Below are 18,592 nucleotides of genomic sequence, written 5' to 3' on the forward strand. Positions count from 1 at the left end.
TTCACGGCTCCTGTTCGGGCGGGGGCGGTGAACGGGTGCTGCCTTCAGGTGCTCCTTAAAAAGTCAGATTTATGGCCGTCCAAACTAAGTCAGTTAAAAACGATCATTTATATCATAAATAATTTATCATTTACATAATTTGTATGATGCTTAAACATTTACATAAAAAGGCAGTAAGATAAAGAGAATTTCAGCTTTATTTTTGCGATACTGATTTCGCGTGTAACAAGTCACCCGTCACACACGCACACGCATACGCACACGCACACGCACACACACACACACACACACACACACACACACACACACACACACACACACACACACACACACACACACACACACACTTCTGTTAGTGCTCAATCGTTGCAAAATACAAACAGTCTCTGAAGGCAACACTTAAACAGTCGACAAATGCTGCGGTCCCCGACCATCGGGTCGCGACCCAAAAACGGGTCGCGGGCCACTAGGACGCACCGAACTTTTGAAATTTTCTTTCTTTCTTTATTTTTTAAATTATCAGTCTAAAGATGTTTTATTTTGAAAAGTGACTTCTGTGCGTAATGACGCACAGGCGAATCCATGTGTCTGTGGCTCTTGATAGGTCTCGGTCATGTGATAGGTTACTATCGTTACCCCCAAAATTTAACCCACAAGCAAAAATGAATAAACCCCCCCCACACACATTTGTTGAGGTACTTTGAAAAAGGGAAAAGGCCCAATGAGGAGACATAAGAGTAAACGATTTCCAAGAACACAACATCTGTATTTAAAAGACAGCATGAGGAGTCCTACCTACTGGAGACCAAAGCACCCTGTGATAAAAGACAAAACTTTTAAGTTTTTGAAATAAAAAAAGGTGAACACGAAGGGGGCAGAAGCAATCACTGGTGGCCACCACAGAAACAGCTGTGAGCGCACTGAGAGCGTCATACTAAGGATATACTGTATACCGTGACCTTCTAATTGAACACTGACTTCCATTGTTATTATTAGTGGATTGACTTGTTCACCCTTTCATAAAGAAATAATCAGTATTTCTCCTACGTTGGATGCACTGATTGTAAGTTTCTGTATTTCAAAATAAACCTCATCAGCGCAGTCACTTGAGTTTTTTTTTAATTGTAGTTATTTCATATTAGATAAGATTTTCGTTCTAAAATGAATGTTGATGTCTGCATTTGACATAAAACCACACTGCGGTGATTTACCATTTATGAAACAAAAAAGGTCGGAGACCGCCGGACTAATGCACACAAAATCTACTTCAATGCAGTTCAATGTAGTTCCATAGTGAGAGCCCGTATTTTATTTTTAAGACCATGATTGAATGAAGATGGATATTTGTAAAGTGATATCGATTAGAAAATACCAACAACACTGCTACAGGTTGTTAATAATAAACTTTATTTGTACTGTACAAGACTTTTCAGAACTAAGTTAAGTGCTTGACAAGGTAAAAACGAGACAATTCATGACTGATACAAACAGGATCTGCTTCACATCAACCACTTGCACTTAAAAATTACAATCTGATAAGCTAATTGGGGCAAAACATTTTACTTTCTGTCTGGTACATGGAATCTCGAAGACATTGTGTTTTGGGGAAATCAACAGCCTTTGGAAACATTTCCTCTATTTACACTGAACGACAGGACATCTTGGTCCAGGATAAATAAGATGATATCAAATGTTCTATTTCCGCAGGACAATATGCTGTTTAAAAAAAAAACCTTATAAAAGTGAAGGATGGTGAGAATTTGAAAGCTGTTGCGGTTTTAGTTTGCACTCAGTTTGAGCATCTCTTAAGGTTAAAAGAAAAAAAGAAATCTATCAATACAATGAAGCGAATTTGGTGAAACTGTATAAAAGTGACATTTTTACAGTTATTGTGATTTTTCTAGACTTCAATAGCTCCCTCTGCTGGCTGCGCTTGCTATAGCAAGAGAAACAAGAGGTCAAATACTCTCAGTATCATGAATGCTTTTTTATTTACTTTTTATAGGGGTTCATTTGATGGGCCCCTTTTGGATCCATGATGATAAACACACTTACACAATGAGATGTGCCATCTGAATCATGGGAAACCATCATCTGCTGATGGAGCTATTATAAGAGGACAATATTAGTATATTCCACTAACAGCTGTGCGTAGACTAAGATGACTTCATTTGGCAAAACAAACACATACAAGCACAGAAGGCACTAAATAGCAGTGTTTTAAACCGCCCACTTACTGCTAATCAGGCCAAGCACCACTTTAGCCAGATACATTCAAACAGTGCCTACATGTTATTGCAGCAGGAGGCTATTCTAGGCTCTAAAAAGAGCAATTGGTCATTTATCAGTTTTGCTGCAATAAAATGTTAGTTTTTTTCACTGGAAAATTCATATTTAGTGAAGGAATTTATTTATTTATTTCCTCAAGTCAAATTATTGGTTCCCATTGGAACTCGTGACAATTACCATTTAAATAATTCAGCCCTTAAATTCTGTCTACGGTGCACAAATGCAACACTTAAAAAAATAATCTGTTGTTGCTATATTGAATATTTCATTGAATTTATTTACTGCTCTCTGGCTCTTGTATGTGTCCATGATTTAAATACACCTTTGTCTTGAAGAAATGCTCATAAACTGTAAAGACGACTCCGTATATAGCAGGACAGACCTCAAGAATATGAGGGACAACATTTATTTTAGAGGACAGAATATGCTGGGAAAGGCAGCGGGACCTTGACTAATACAGAATATAAATCTTAATAGCTTTCTATGATATACAGCAAAACCTAATAGAGTGTCTGGCCTTCGGGCCATAAAACTAAATGTCAGTGTCGCTTCTTCTACCCTCATTATCATACAAGGGACGGAACAGTAACGTCACATTTCTAATAAATATACAAATTACAAAGAAAGGTGGAAAATGTGAATAGCAGCCTCCACCTGTACCCAAGGCTCTGAGCTGATAGGAAAGCTTCTCTTATGCTTTCCATACTGGACGTGTTCATAAAACTGACTTTTATGGCATGAGTGAAAAGAATTAAAAGCACAAATATAAAATCTTACTAAAAAAAGGCCTCTAAGTAATGAGAACGAACCAATCTGATTCAGTGACCCATGGACGATTCTCTGCATCTCCTAAATTGGCTTAAAATGTCAAATGGCTTATATTCTACAGGGCACTGAACATTCAGCGTTTCCACTGAAGCCCTGCAGTAATTATGCATCTTTATTAGGACTCGCTTCAGCTCCAACTGTGGCGTTCTTCTCTGGGCGTTGAGTGGAGTAGATTGAAACAGCCAAGACTTTAATGAACTGGTGACATTAAAAAAAAAAAAAAAAAAAAAAATTCATTCGGAGCCCCAGTTCCTCCACCTGCTCCCGTATGGGGTGTTGTTGAGAGCGTCACTGGCAACGCAGGCTTTTTATTCCATTTACACAGTCAGTAAAACGGTCAATCAAGAGGAAGAGCTGGTAAAACACGACCATGCCATTGAAGCGGGGGCCACAGCACTCGTCGTTTTATGGAGCCTACAATTCACCTGTGACTGCTGATTTATCAGCGTCAGAAAGGATGAGACTGCGGATATTGCTGATGGCTATTATGGCCGTCCTAGAGGGTGGATAGGCTACAGCTGGAAGTATATAACCCAGGCAGGACCGAGACAGCGTGCACACGTCTCTCCTCCTCAGGAGCTTCTGCTTGAATCCGTTCCAACGACATCGAGCCACAGTGATGAAGTGTAACCATCTCCTGTCCTGGGCCTTCCTGCTCACGGCCACCAGTCCACTGCTGTCCCACCCCATCACAGAGTCAGCAGAGATGCCCTATCCAGGACCTGGTGAGTGGAAAGCAATACCTTCATTATAGTCCTAGTTCACTAGTGATTCAGTAAGTCGGCACCTTGATTAGCATTTTTAGTAATACAACTTCATTTGTGAAGATTAATGACAGGCAAGGCCTCCAGGTAATTGCTTCAGAGACGCAGCGCTGAGCAGCGATCGCTGTGTAAAAGTTCACACATCACAGACAATTATTCACCGCCGCGGGAGAATTTATTCACTTTCTGTTTGAATAATCACAAATAAGATATCATTAATTAGCGTAGAATGTGTCGCTACAGAGGTGAAATTCTGTCTGATAAACAATCAAAACAAATGAGACGTCGAGTCAGGAAATACCTGATGACTGTGTTTTCCCAACTTTTGCGTGGATGTTGTTCCGTCTTCAGTGTCAACGGAGGACGACCTCACCCTCTCCGAGCAAACGTTCCCTCTTCAGGACGCTCAGAGGTACTCTGCTCTGATATCTGGGGAGATCAACAGAGATGGTATGAAACACACACACACACAAACACACACATCATTATCATCTTCTTCATCACCACAGATATTTATTTACTGTACTTACTTAATCCAGAGGAAGTTGCCATCGCTCTTCTTGGCAGCAACACTGCGCTGTAAACTGGAAGCTGTCAGGCTGAACATTTATTTCTCTTGACCTCTTCTAACCTTAATTATCCCTCCTCCACTCCAAAAAAAAAATAAAAAAATCATGCACTTTATCCCAAATATCATAATAACTGCATTTCTTATCTTCCCTCAGGCGTCAGAACAACAGGCCTGCTTCCTAGGGGGATGAAAAGAGAGGTAGGTTTACTCCACATATCACTTCTACATCTACACACAGCATGTCGATTGTTTCTTTTCCTTCTGTTTCATCCCGCTGCTTAGGTCCTGCTGGAGAAACAAAGCCTCCTAAATCCTTTCCACCACATGCTGGGCATCCGGAAGCAGTTTAGGAAGAGAGCAGGAAACTCTGACTGTTTCTGGAAGTATTGCGTCTAAGAATCAAGAGGTGGGGGTTCTGTACTAAAACAGAAGCGCCCCACCTTCCCCCTTTCTGTCCATCACTAAGTACATGCAGACATAATATGACACATCACACATGCAGATCCTGCATTTGGGCATGCTCATGCCCAGGTGCATGTACATACTTAAGGTACATACATTTATCGCTGTTAGTATTCATTCACAAAAAGAACAATACCATAGATGTGACTGAGACGTGTTTCTGTGGACTTTAAGAGAATTTATTGACTTTTCTGTTGTGTGAAACTATGTTTATGTACATACATTTGTCATAAAGTCCATGTTTATCTGACGTGTGAGAAACCGTCCTTTAAATGTGAAAGCCAAAAGTCATACAGCACCGTACGCAAAATGAAAATAAATACTATAAATACTGCCGGGTGTCGTCCTTCATCGAAGGTGCTCGAAAGTAAAAGAGGAAACAAAAAGACGTAACCATACATTATTCTCAAGTTTTCTCAATTTTTTTCCTTTTTTTATTATTTTACAGCAGAAAGAATATAAAGCATCCAGAAAACATCTTCCATATTTTAAGGGCAATTCAAAATGTTTTGCATGGCTTCAGCAGCTGAAATCTTTTTTTTTTTTTTTTTTTAAATTTTTTTTAACATATCCATCGAGTCAGTGACGCTTTTACATGCACAATTATAAAAATAAAACTTACAAACAAGAGAAGGGGAGAAAAGGAGGAAAGCAAAACACATTGGGATGAACTGAGAGGAGATGAAACTTTTAAAGGACAAGTTGGGGGGGAGGGGGGGTTGGGAGCAGAGGAAAAATTGGGTCACATAACAGGGAGAGACAGAGAGAAAGACAGCTATAGAGGAGAGGAAAATAGATCTAACACTAGTTCACATGCAAAGTGTCGAGGACCCGTAACTTTCTATCAAAGCTGGGCCTTTTTTTTTTCTTCTTCTCGGCTTGGAATTGATGAAAACGTGCAGTTCAGTAAAGGGTGCCATATAATTGCTGTCCATAAACTACTGAATGCTTGTCTTGCAATACTGGCATTTGCATAAGAGTAAGTCGACTACATGTGTCCAATCAATTTAAACTTCACTAGGTCTATAGGTCTCCACAAAATAGTTCTTTATTGCTCTGTGTCCACAAATGGAGTATGTTGTAAAACGGTTTCTGTTCTGTTGTCCTGATGCGCCTACCTTTCTCCGGTTTTGGGTGCTTGGGGGGAAAAAGAAGAGGAGGAAAGGCAGATTCCCAGGTCAGCTCAGAGAATTTCTTGAAATTTATAGCAATGCAAATTAATGATGAGTAGCTATCTGCTAACCGGTCATCCCATTCATAAACGGTGGGAATTTAAAAAAAAAAAAAAAGATTTGTAGGAGAACATTTCATGTAACTGCGATTTTAAACTTAAATACCCTCTACATTAGCACTTAGATATATTAAAGGCCTAAAGAACTGGCCTGGAATTATACTATGATTTGACAGGCTCCTATGACAGAAAGTCAAATCATTCATGTTAATGAGCTATATATTTCTATATATGTATATATCAGGACTCCACCGGTGCCTGTAATTGTCAGCACGACTGAGAGGAAACAGATTTTATTTCATATTCATTCATTTTAAAGACGTCAGTGAACTGTCACAGATCCTTTACCCGAAAGCTGCTGAAAGGTTTTCCCCCTATTTCAATTTCTACTTCACCTGCTGTGAATCATACGTCCTGCTCTGTTTCCTCCTCCCCATTTTGGCACCCTGAGTTAAATACAGAAGGGAGGTGAACCAGTCCCTCAGCCTGTAAAAGAGCAACGCCGCCTTCACCGCTCCGCATACAAATCAAACCGACACGCTGACATGTGTGTGTGCTGTACTGTGTGTCCCATTGTGTGTGTCATGTGTTGTTTAGCTGAAACCGACTATACACGCCACCACAATGGATTCCAATCTACGTTTGTTGCTTGAAGTTGAGAACACGCTGATCAAATCTAAATGAGCCAAAAAAAAAGAAGATAAGTCCAAAAGAAGAGATAGATAGATAGATAGATAGATAGATAGATAGATAGATAGATAGATAGATAGATAGATAGATAGATAGATAGATAGATAGATAGATAGATAGATAGATAGATAGATAGAACGATCTTGCTTCACCATGGAAACATCGGAAGCGACCGAGCTCTAAACATTGCCTTGTATGTAGATTTCCTATCTGGCCTCTGGTCCCATCATCCCCCCTTCCCCCCCCTTCCCCCAGCATTCATCATTTTACAGAACATGAAGTCTTTTAAAATGTCTACCTGACTACCGATTCTAGGAAAATAAGCATGCTTCAGGTGCAGTTCCGTCACCTAGTTAATTATTTTACCCATGCAAGCGTAATAGATCCGTCTTTTCGTTACGTTGCATCTGCAACGCCTCCCTAACCGCAGACTAGAAGATGAATGCAAGGCGACAATCCCAAAAAGTGGCGTTTTCTAAGCATGATTTCAAAAGGTGGGAGAAAAAAAAAGAAAGAAAAAAAAAGTAAACTAAAGCAGGACGATGGAAATACAGCTTAGCATGTCGACGGATTGGAGCGCGGTGGAACGGGGGAACGACGTGTGGTGTGAGGCGAGGGCGACCATGTGCGTTGATGTAGAGGATGCGGCACTAGTTATGGGTGACCATGTTCTCTCACATTTGTCTCAACCTCAGGTAGATTGTGTGCATTCTGACACTGGATTTGTGAATGAATAGGCACTTTCTACATAAACACTCAGGAAATCAAGTTTTACATATCAGGTGTGTAGAGAACAATAAAACAAGGAGATAAATAAAAGACATACCGAATTATTACTGCACAAATATGATAAAATAATTAAAAAAAAGTTTTTCAGTGGCACTTGGCTGAATAAACAAATGTCATGACATGGATACAGAATACACCTTCTGTAATAAATACAGGAATTAGGCAGCGACAGGCACCTCTAAACTAGTAGACTGCTGTTACAGCCCGACTCCTAAACATCTATATTTTATTCAATGACACATCTCACGCCTCATTATGATAAATGGCACCAGTGCACCGTTTTAAACAATAGTTACGACAGTCATTTTGGCTCGCTTGATCCCCACCCCCACCCCCCGCACACATCGAGGCATGTGACAACTTTTCGCAAACTCTCTGTTTTGGAATCATTTTAGCACCTTTGGCAGTTGGAAAAGCTCATTTTGCAGATGTTTTAGCTGCTTGACAAATAAATCTAATCACGTACACTACGCTACACATGTTAACGACAGGGGATAGAAGGTCTTTTTTTTTTTTTTTTTTTTTTGGGGGGGGGACCCTGGCAGCCTTGATCAGGGAGTTTTGAATTAAATGCAACATATCGTGTGACGGAAATGCTGTCACTGGGTTATTATAGGGATCAGCCAAGGAACTGATGACTCAGTTTTACAATGTAACGCTCATTTAGCGTTAAGAGGTGAATTTAGTCATTGTCGGTGACAGAAAGTAATTACATGGATGGCTGTACAGGTACACCGTGGGCAAGGCTGCCAATCTTCAAGATTAGACAAGATATATCAGCAACATATCACATTCCATTTGCAAAGAACGAAAATAAAATTAAAACTGTATCCAGTGATGAACAAACGTTTTAGATATCTGTGGAGACATGAGAGAAAATACTTTTACCTCAACTCCCCCCCTCCCCCTCTGCAAACCTTTTTTTATTCTAGTGATCATCGGCCAGCTGTGATCTCATGGTCTTCAGTGCTTGTGTGTTTTTCATTGTATGATTATCTGTTCTGCAAAAAGTAAATTAATTTTCTTCTTAAGCTATAGAGCATTCACATACCTCGGCACCATTGGCAAAAAAGTCTTGGTAGCCCAAAAAACAAACAAATAAAAAACATGTAAGATAATTTTGCAGACTTTTCCTAACTCTAAGTACGGTATTTTTTTTTTGTTCTTTTTATATTGCAATAGTATCATGCTTTAGCAAAATGTTCTTCATAAGAACAATCAAAATAAAATAAAATACTCTAATAGTGAAATATTTTTCATTTTACAGAGCATAGCCACTATTCCTTTTGTTGTTGTTGGGTTTTTTTTTCTCAGTTTGACTCTGTTCATACTTTTCATGCACATAGCTCATTTTTATCCCAGGTATTTACACTATGTACAAACAATACAACTATACTTCTTAGGCATTCAAACAAAACTATACAAATATTCAGTTTTTGTCTCATACCTGTTTTTGACCCATTTTAATGAATAAAATAATATATTTCTAAAATACAATCCCCTTTGGGTAAATGGTTTTCCCTACGTTCTTTCAGCCTTCTTTATATACAGAAATCGCTCAATTGTCAAAAATATGGATTTGTCAAACCCCTATTTTGGGACAAGCTTAGGGACCCCTCAAAGAATCTCTAAGACGTCAAGGCAATGTATGTGATCTTCCCCTCAAGAGCCTTTACAGGCTCTGAAGTTCATTAAAAAAAACAGTAATAACCTGTATGACCATAATTATTACAACACAAAAAATAGACAAGTTCTTTTCTATTGTCAGGTTCCAGAAAATCAATCAACTGCACACAGCAGAACCAAAAAAAATTAAATAAAAATAAAAACGAACCAGACAATACAGCTTCAATTACAGAGATGTTGGAACTCATGAGGGTAGCGAATGGAAACAAAAAAGAAAACCAGAGGATAGGCTGAAAGACTAGACCATTAGCACACAAGCAAAGACCAAGTCAAGAACCAAGAAGTCATGCATTTGTTCTTGGTAAGATTCAACAACATAGATTCTGAAGATACAGATCACCAATACATCGGACATGATGGAACAAATACATCGGACAGTATGCAACAAATTCAAGTAATAAAGTGACAATATATACTATAAAGAATAAGGATTTTATAGTTTTTTTTCTTAAGAAATGGCATAACAGAAATATCATATCCTCCATCATAGTTAAATCCCGCCTACATTCTTTGTAGCTCCACCCTCTCTGGGCTGACTGGTGGGGTAGAGCACAGTGGGACAGGAGGAGTCGTGGAGATAAACTGAATAGTATGTCACCTACAACAGAGGGCGCAAGGTGAGAAGAGGATGTGTTGGTTTCCAATGTATTGTAAAAAAAAAAAAAAATCATTCAAGTGAATTGATTGGTCATTTAAAAAATAAATAAATTATGACACACAATTAGAGCCCGGAGTGCTTCAGCATGGTCTCCCCCCCCACCCCCATCCCTTGAGATCCTCTGCAGCAGCCTTCGTTTCTGTTCCTTGCATGCGACAGACCTCCTAACACGAGTCTGACGTTCACTTCCTTCACAATCCAAATTGCAATCCATGAAAAAGTGCAAAAAATGCCAGGAAGCAAATGTTCTGCACCCCACCCACCCCGTCCCATTTAGTTTATTAATCCAGTAGAAGTCGCCACTTCCTGACCAAAATCAAGTCAGTGGAAAGAATAGATATGTGAAAAAAATGCTGTTGTACGTGGAATATTAGTTGAACCACTAACACTGCTGTAGTAGTAATAATTACAGTGCTTGCATTGATATTTCTTTTTCAATTTCTTGTGTAAAATGTCTTGGGTACAAACAAAAAAAGAAAAAGAAAAAAGAAAAAGAGGAGTCAGGAGAGTGATGTCACATCGCAAGCGGGCTCTTCTGAGGGGCCTCATGTTCCCTGGCCCTTTTCAATTCTTTCACCCTGCAACACAGAGAGAGAACATGGGTGTGAATGAAAAACTCGCACAGGCCTAACAGTGTCACACCGTTCAGTCACAACCATCACAACAACATCAAGCGGATCACATCGTCGGGAAGTGCGGCTGCTCTGCGAAAAAAAGAAGTTGGTCAGGATTGGAAACGTACAGACTTGAAGGACAGATACAGAACGGTGGCCTCACTAATCTGTTACATTCCAGACAAAATGCCCTTTCAGAAAAGGTAAATCCAAGAAAGGATGTCACGAAATGTCAAATTACAATCTTTCCAAACTGATTTATTCTTTTCAAAATGACACTTGGCAACCTGAACCTCCTTCAATTTACTTCTCCAGCGTCTACTTTCGTTTGGGATTTAAACTTTATAAAGTTGCTGTCGAGGAGGAAATGGACATCCGATTATTTTACATGTTTGTGATAAACTGAAGGATGATGTACATCTTTATATAAACTACATACAACATCTACACACAACTCAAGAACTAATCTAACAACATCAAGAACTAACAGGGAACATTTTACTTTTACTTTAATAGTTCGAGCACATTTTCTTGCCCCCCCCCATACTTTTCTTTAATTCAACGAATAATCAGTTTGGTGATCAGTTTCACTTCTCACATGAATAAAACATCTGATGGCTCCAAAAAGAAGCCTTGGTAAGATTGGAGAGACACAAGCTTAAACATTAGCTCTACAACGATTCGTAGCAGAGGGTAACTGCTGCAGCGTTTACGCACTAAAGAGGCAAACTTTGTCGATTTGTGGTTAGAAACTGCGTGTGTCTGTGTGTGTTGCATCCTCTCCTGCTGGCCTCAAGTACTCCCTGGAGGTATGAATCCATTAACGCTCTGCATTGTCATCTCAACGGGTGGAGGAGCCTAGCGTTGGTTTGTTTTCTTGTGACCCATATGTCGTCACAGCTTCTGAGCCCGAGCTGATCACGTCTAGCAGGAGTCAGAGGAGCAATTTCACCTGATGTAAATGCACAGCACTAGATTTTAATTCCGTATACGGCAAGTTTCCTAACAGTAATTGTCCATGCATCTGTAAACGTCTTATAAGATGTTCTGAACGTGACTTTCTGCACAGTTTAATTTCTGTGTTGGTGAATCAGAGGCTAAAGTTTGACATAGATTTAAATCAAGGGGTTTAGTCTCCCTCTCAGTCTGTCAAGTGGCTAGAAACACGTTAAACAGCCAGTCGGACAGACAGACAACAACAGGTTGAGAAACAGCGTGCCCATAGCATGCCTAGAAGTAGAAGAGCAAGGCCCATAGTCGTCACCACTTCACATGCAGCAGAATAAAACATGATCGAAAAAGCTTTTTGGTTTTTCTCAAACTGGCTATCTGCATAACCACACACACACACACACACACATAAAAAAAAGAAAAAAAACAAAGAAAAACAAAACAACAACAATCATGAACAAAAAGGAATTTCCAAGGAGAGAAAGACAGAGATAAAGAGAGTCTGTGTGTTAATCGTTGCAGGTATTTTGTCATTCATAAGCATTTTGTTAGTTTGAAATAGATTCTGTGCCCTAAGTCTGAGCTTCTCAGTCCACCTGTGGCTCCAGTCGGCAGCCTTCATGCAAGCAGGCATCAAGCAACAGTGATGGAGAGGGAGGTAGGGAGGGTGGAGGGGTGGGAGAGGAAGAAGAAGAAGAAGAAGAGGAGGAAATGAGAGTGAAGGAAGGAGCGAGAGAATGTGAAGGCCGAGACCTCAGGAGGGGATAATTGTATTATTACGGAGACAGAGAGGGAGATAAAGAATAAAGAGAGAGAAAGAAAGAGAGAGAAAGAGAAAGAGAGGCACGAACTGAGTTGCTGAGGCTGCACTCACCCGCTTGAACAGTCTATGGTCCATCAAGGGGCTTGGCATAAACAGCAAAACAATACCAGATAGCTATTAGCACACAGTAGGCACTGTGAAAGAGGAGGCGCAACGTAGGGGGCCAAATATTGCGGTAGGGGGTGGGGGTGAGGCTTAGCTGTAACATTATGCACCCAATTTGTCCAACAAAGAAATTTAAACACAAGACAGAGTAGAAGGGAAATCTGAGCAAGAGACTCCATCACCAAGTTAGAGGCAGCTTCTTTTTTGGTTCTTATTGATTAGCTCAGTGGGACTCAAGTGTTCAGACCATGAACCAATCCTCACACCTTAAAATCGGAATGTGATGCAACAATGATGTTAAGTTATGTGAGTGAGTCAATGGCAAGTCGGTTTCGGGGGGTCTACCTGTGGCGGCAGCGGCGTAGGAACCTCATGATCTTCCTGGCGGCCTGATCCTGTCTCTTTGTGAGCAGACTACCTCTGCAAAGCACAAGCAGAGAAGAGGTTCTTACGCTTTGTAGAGCAACCGTTAATATTCAACCAGACGTGTCACTCAGTCGCACTGCATGCTTCTGTTAAAAAAACAACAACTGTATGTCTGGCAGTCGACCATCCATCAAACCATTTATCCTGGAGGCTGTCTGGGCCTCCGCTGGCTGGGGACTCACTCTTTTGGGCCCCTGGGCGGTACAATGTTCCACCCTTCAAGTACCTGACATCCAATCTGGATCACTAAACATGAACCACTTTCATTTCTGACCCACATGCTCCATTGCTTCATTTTTAATTAAGAGATTTTTCATAATTTACTCTCATTTGGAATCAAAACCTTTGTGTGCATTTCCTTCTTATCGCACCATTTGAGCCACTTTATTTGAAGGTATTGTCTGGTTGTCTACCTCAGTTTGTGCTGCACCAGGGCAGAAGCTGCCCCGTGATGGTGGGGCTTCAGCCTGCCAAATTCCTTGTAGCTGCGGTAGTATTGCTGAATGAGCACAGCCGCCTGCCTGCTCTGCTGGAACTTCTTTTGTTGGTGGTAGCTGCGGAATTTACTCTGGATAAGGATGGCGGCCTGCGTCATCTTCTTATAAAGTGCATACTGCCAACAAAAACAAAATATTATGTCAGCTATACTGAGCAATGAAAGCAACTGCTGATGGTGGAAAACGTTTACCTTCAAGGCTATCCATGTTAGCTTGCAAAAAAAAAAAAGAAAGAAAACATTATGACTGGTGCACATACTGTCATAATAACTGAAATAAAGATGAGAAGCTTCATTCCTTGAGTGTTCAGATGCTGTTCACACTGATTACTATTCCTAATCCTGACAAGATTTAGATGTGAAACTAATATGATTTAATTAAAAAAAATAAAATTCATTTATTGAGCAGCCGGGCGGGTCTTGACAATGGTTGTTGGAATATGAATATCACTGACTACACCTCACAAGGTTAAGTAGCTGAGACATGACCAGCCACCACAAGAACTGAAGATTCCTGTTGGATGTGAGGTGAGACGTCTTCAAGAAACTCTCTTAAAGTCCAGTGGATTGATTTAAACAGCTTTGAAGATTCATTTCCTATAACGACGTCCTTGATACAATCCTTTAACTTTTACCACCACAGGAATGAAACTACATTACTTCCGCTTTAAAATTTTTCACCTTTGTTGAATTTTATTATTGTGCTAAACAGCCTTGCCTTGATTTATAGCATAACCTTGCCTCACCCAGTTACACTGGAACACGTAGACACATGTGTTTGTTCAGTGTGACCACACCGGGGTCACACCGGGGTCACGCGGGGGGTGAAGCGTATGCGGTTCCTACCTGCTTGTATTTCTTGTAACATCGTTGAATGACAGCGGCTGCTACTTCCTGTTGCTCTCGGAGCGGCCGCCCCTGTTGGAGAGTAAAGTGGGGTACGTCAGAACGTGGGTTTCACCACAGAGGATATCGGTTGGCTCTGTCAAATCTGCGGCCCGGCATGTGAAGGCCGCCCAAGACAGCCCCACCTCCCCCCACCCCCCTACCAGGTCAACTGGCCCCCAGGAGGAGGTGAACTGTGGTGCAATAGAGAGCCAAAGGTCCACTTCAGCACCAGCCAGTGGACAGGCATAACAGATGACTGTAAATGACAGCGAACAGTTCATCATGTAAAAACTCATTTTATGTAGCTGGGGGGGGGGTTTGGGGTGGGAGGATGGTGAGTTGAGGGATAGGATTGGGCATGGGGAGAGGACTGGTGAGTGCAGAGCCAGTAAATAACAGGCAGTAGCAGGCTCCATACATCTAACTAAGAGAGAGAAACAGACAAATAGAGAGGGGGGGGGGGCAGAAGCTTAAAGGTGTCTGGTTTGGCAGTGCAGTCGTTCCACTATGCAAGGCCATGCTCTGCTCAAGGCACCCTCCCATGCTGAAACCACAGGGACGCATTCGGATATAACTCTGTTTATGTCGTGATGTATAACACAGGATGACACAGATAGAGATAAAAAAAATATGAATAATATTAAGCATGGTTAGAGACAGTTTATTCCCAGATGAAAGGTATTAATGAACCAACCCTGAACTTAAAAATCAGAGCTTTGATCGAAGCGGGACCCCTCGACACCTCCTCAAATCCTCCTGATAAAACCGGCCCGACGGCGCGGCCCCGTCGCCGAGGCCCGCAGCACACGCAGCGTACGGCGCCCGAGCACCGGGGCTGTTACCTTGTACTTGCGGAAGGCAGTTTGGACTAGACGGGCAGCCTCGTACAGCTCTCTCTGCTCGGGGTCCGACAGAGTCAGCTGGGCCAGGTCTCGCTCCACTTTACTGTTGGAGGCGTTGATGAATTCGCTCCAGTCAGCCGGGGATGGGAGCGTGGGCCTCTCCTGCGGGCCCTCCCTCAGTGGAGACGCCCCGGGGCTGAGGCTGGGGTTTGATGATGGCGTCAGGGGTTCGTTATACAGCGATCTAAAGAAGGAATATGACGCATATATTAATATTTAATGAGACAAAGCAGCAGGTGGTGAACAGACGTCTGTATACATCTACATTACCATCACGAATTTAGTCTTTTTCTGCAGGGCACATATCGTTTGATGCTTTGGTGCAATAGTGGTGATGAATATACACAATAAACATACATTAATGAAGTCTTTTCACAATTTTCAACAGTTTTAAGTTTATTTATTCTTATACAGTCCAGATTCACAGAAAACATCTGAAAGGGATGCACATGGATTGTAACGCACTGCGTGCCAAATTCCTGTGCCGCATAAAGTAACACAAATAATAATATAAAGATCATTTCATTAATTTTTTTTCTTTTACATCCATGCATTTTTTGTTTTTACCGCAACGGATTTTTGGACGATCGGGTTGTAACAAATCACATAAAAAGGATGCATGTTCTCTACTTTCTGCCCCCCCAGAGCCTCTTACCGGAGGTGTATGATGCTCGGCAGCTGCTCCACGTCTCCCAGGTAGTTGGCCAGCCAGTTCATGGTGTTGCTGACGCCTGACGTGTCCAAGGGTACGGAGTCTGCAGCCGTGAAGTTCTCCCGTTTGATTCTCTCTGGCGTTGCTTCTATGATGTGCTCCGCCAGAGTCATCATATTCACCTGTATCGGTGGGACGAACAAAGATCCTCTTAACAACAAACAGACTGAACCGTTTGGCCCTGTGGCAACGACATTGGCCTTAATGCAAATAAAGAGGGTAATAATGATTAGTGATATTGTTGCAGGCTAAAACACCTAATCCACCTCTTCATCCATTAGTCTCTTAGTTAGACTGAGATGGATGGTTTGAAGAATCTCTTGGCTTTGGAACTGGATCAATACATAGACTTTATTATGCAGTGATAGTCATAGAGTACCAGCCTGGCCTGGTGCAAGCTGCCTATCCCGTGCAGAGGACGCACATAAAGAGGCAGCACGGTGCTGTTATGTCCAATTAAATCTCCTCTTGTGGAGCTTGCTGCACTAGTGACAGTGTAATTCACAGACTGTACTTGCCAAATATCTGGCTTCCAAACTCCCTCCAGTAGTGTAGGTAAAGAAATAGAGTATTTTTTTGTGTTTTGACAGTACTTTTTTTTCCAAAGTACTGTAAGTTTTGCATACTTTGCAGCCTGAGAACAGCTGCATTCGTTCTAAACTCTCACCTGTAGGTCGTCCATCTGTGTGAGACAGTCCTGGTTCTCGAGATCTTCCCGGTAGGATAGTAGCTCTGCGTCAGCCATTTCCCTGTCCGCCATCACCAGCATGCCGAGTTGTTCCCGCTGACGTAACCGGTTGGCCAGCCTCTCCTTCCCCAGGCTGCTGCTTCCACTTACCCCCAGCACCTTCTTTCCCAAGCTGCTGCTGGAGAAACTCTCTCTGGACGTCCATCTGGCGGTCCCCGTGCCGCCTCCTGCAGAGAGGCTCTTGTCTGAGCTCAGGCCCTCTGAGGACAGGCTCTTGGGGGTAGAGGACAGCTTGTGGAGCTGTTGCTGCTCCAGGCTCAGAGGAACAGACATGGCTTTGTCGGGTCGAGTCTGAAACAGTTCTGGGTTGGGTTTATGTTTTTTAGCCAGAGGAAGGTCTCTTTGGCCCTCACTGCTGTAGTAGTTGGAGGGCTCGGACCTCGGCCTTCTTAGATCTGCAAAAAAAACTAAATGTTAGCTGAATAATACACAAACAAACACAGTTGAGCTCTTCTTACATGTTAAGTCTACAGTAACAGAGGCAGATAAGAGCTGCACTGGCCTGGATTGAGGTTTGTAGCACTAGATGTTGTTGACGTGGCAGCAGGACCCCCTTTCTTGCCACTGGGGGATACCACGCTATTGTTTGCCCAGCTGACCATCCAGCTGTCTGTGGTGGGGGTGTCAGGGGTCGGGGAGAAAGACATGCGAGTCGTGGGTGGTAGAGGGGCCTGTGACTGCTGTTCCTCCCTTTGCAATTGCTCCAAACATTCGGCTAATTTGGTGTGACCTCGAGATCGGGCGATAGAAAGGGGTAGACGTCCCAGAGAGTCTGGGATAGCTAGGGCACGCTTGTCCCATTTATACAGGACCACCGCTGCCTCCAGGTGACCCAGCGCACACGCCCACATCTGGACGGGAAAAAGGGGGGGGGGGGAAGCAGCCAAGAAAAATAAAATGAGGAAATTTCAGGCTAAAATTCAGGTTTCCAAGCAGGATTTTCTTACGTTAACCTGAGCTCTCTTACCAGAGGTGTGCAGGAGAAGTGATCCACGTTGAGAGGATCAACTTCCAACTCCAAATCAATACTATCGGCATGCTTGGTGCTGTGGGTGGAATGAAGGAGACAATTAGCATCTCACTTTTTCAAGTCTGTTAAAAACAACTGCAGCGAGAATATTATCAGCTCACCGCCACTTGATGAGTGTCTGGATGAGGGTCGCGTAGCCCTGGCCCGCAGCCAGGTGCAGGAGCGTCATTCCTCTGAAGGTCTTGGAGTGGATTAAGTGTTTTGACTTCGCCCAGCACGCCCTGCTCATCATTTTCTCGCAGACCACCACCACTCGGCTCTCAAAGGAGCTGCTGGCCTGCATCTGGCCGCTCACGCACTGACATGAAGAGAAACAAGGGGTCATGAAGCTAATGTATGGGAATCATGACGGATGTATAAAATGGTTTTCTTCACACGCGACAACAACATGGGGCGGCATGAGGCCGCTTTTTTAAATTTTATTTATTTTTTTTACCTGTGACTGACTGTTGTTGCCCCCACCTCCACCTCCACCACCTCCTCCTCCTCCACCTCCTCCTCCTCCTCCTCCTCCACCTCCCCCTGTTCCTCCCCCAGCGCCGCCACTCCCTCCGCTGCCTGGCTGCTGGTGACTGGCCATCTCCGCCATCCTCCTTTCCATCTGCTCCAAACGCTCCAGGATAGACATTCTGAACTGGTTATCTAGGCAAACAGTGGGGCATAGAAGAATACGTCAGCACAAAAATAGCATTCAGTATGCAAAAAAAAAAAAAAAATGTCCGTCTTTGCTATGACCAGCACAAACTGACAAGACAAACGATCACAGGGCATGCACCACAAGCTGCACCAAATACTGTATGTGGCTCTGAGCAGCATCGACACTGTCGCAGTGACCTGGGACTAAACATCATGAGGTGTATGATCAAGCGTTTAAGAAAAGGCACAAGTCTTTTTTTTTTTTTTTTTTTGTGAAAATACTTGCAAAAGCT

General features: G+C 42.4%; 2 protein-coding genes across 2 annotated transcripts in view; one reads left to right on the plus strand and one right to left on the minus strand.

The window, feature by feature from the left end:
- Nucleotides 1-3,005: 3,005 nt before the first annotated feature.
- LOC137613671 (urotensin-2-like) lies at nucleotides 3,006-4,848 on the plus strand. Its single transcript, XM_068343057.1, has 4 exons — nucleotides 3,006-3,842; nucleotides 4,233-4,331; nucleotides 4,607-4,650; nucleotides 4,735-4,848. Exons 1-4 carry the CDS (start codon nucleotides 3,737-3,739, stop codon nucleotides 4,846-4,848), a joined length of 363 nt encoding a protein of 120 aa, XP_068199158.1. The 5' UTR covers nucleotides 3,006-3,736.
- A 5,412-nt stretch (nucleotides 4,849-10,260) lies between these two features.
- camta1a (calmodulin binding transcription activator 1a) overlaps nucleotides 10,261-18,592 on the minus strand; it is a 112,595-nt gene continuing 104,263 nt past the window's right edge. Inside the window, exons 8-21 of the mRNA XM_068343224.1 lie at nucleotides 18,219-18,305; nucleotides 18,100-18,170; nucleotides 17,765-17,961; nucleotides 17,601-17,679; nucleotides 17,136-17,484; nucleotides 16,553-17,028; nucleotides 15,829-16,007; nucleotides 15,114-15,357; nucleotides 14,230-14,301; nucleotides 13,576-13,596; nucleotides 13,301-13,500; nucleotides 12,807-12,881; nucleotides 12,408-12,438; nucleotides 10,261-10,546 (exon numbers count right to left, since the gene is read on the minus strand). Of these exons, the coding sequence (XP_068199325.1) occupies nucleotides 10,514-10,546; nucleotides 12,408-12,438; nucleotides 12,807-12,881; nucleotides 13,301-13,500; nucleotides 13,576-13,596; nucleotides 14,230-14,301; nucleotides 15,114-15,357; nucleotides 15,829-16,007; nucleotides 16,553-17,028; nucleotides 17,136-17,484; nucleotides 17,601-17,679; nucleotides 17,765-17,961; nucleotides 18,100-18,170; nucleotides 18,219-18,305 (2,114 nt within the window). The 3' untranslated portion in view covers nucleotides 10,261-10,513. The remainder of the gene's footprint in view (nucleotides 10,547-12,407; nucleotides 12,439-12,806; nucleotides 12,882-13,300; nucleotides 13,501-13,575; nucleotides 13,597-14,229; nucleotides 14,302-15,113; nucleotides 15,358-15,828; nucleotides 16,008-16,552; nucleotides 17,029-17,135; nucleotides 17,485-17,600; nucleotides 17,680-17,764; nucleotides 17,962-18,099; nucleotides 18,171-18,218; nucleotides 18,306-18,592) is intronic.

Source organism: Antennarius striatus, chromosome 2, assembly GCF_040054535.1.
Source record: "Antennarius striatus isolate MH-2024 chromosome 2, ASM4005453v1, whole genome shotgun sequence".
Taxonomy (NCBI): Eukaryota; Metazoa; Chordata; class Actinopteri; order Lophiiformes; family Antennariidae; genus Antennarius; species Antennarius striatus.

Coding starts and splice junctions, on each gene's coding strand:
- LOC137613671 (XM_068343057.1), top strand. CDS start 3,737: ATGAAGTGTAACCATCTCCTGTCCTGGGCCTTCCTGCTCACGGCCACC. Junction 4,332..4,606: donor TGGGGAGATCAACAGAGATG/GTATGAAACACA, acceptor ATCTTCCCTCAG/GCGTCAGAACAACAGGCCTG. Junction 4,651..4,734: donor CTAGGGGGATGAAAAGAGAG/GTAGGTTTACTC, acceptor CCCGCTGCTTAG/GTCCTGCTGGAGAAACAAAG.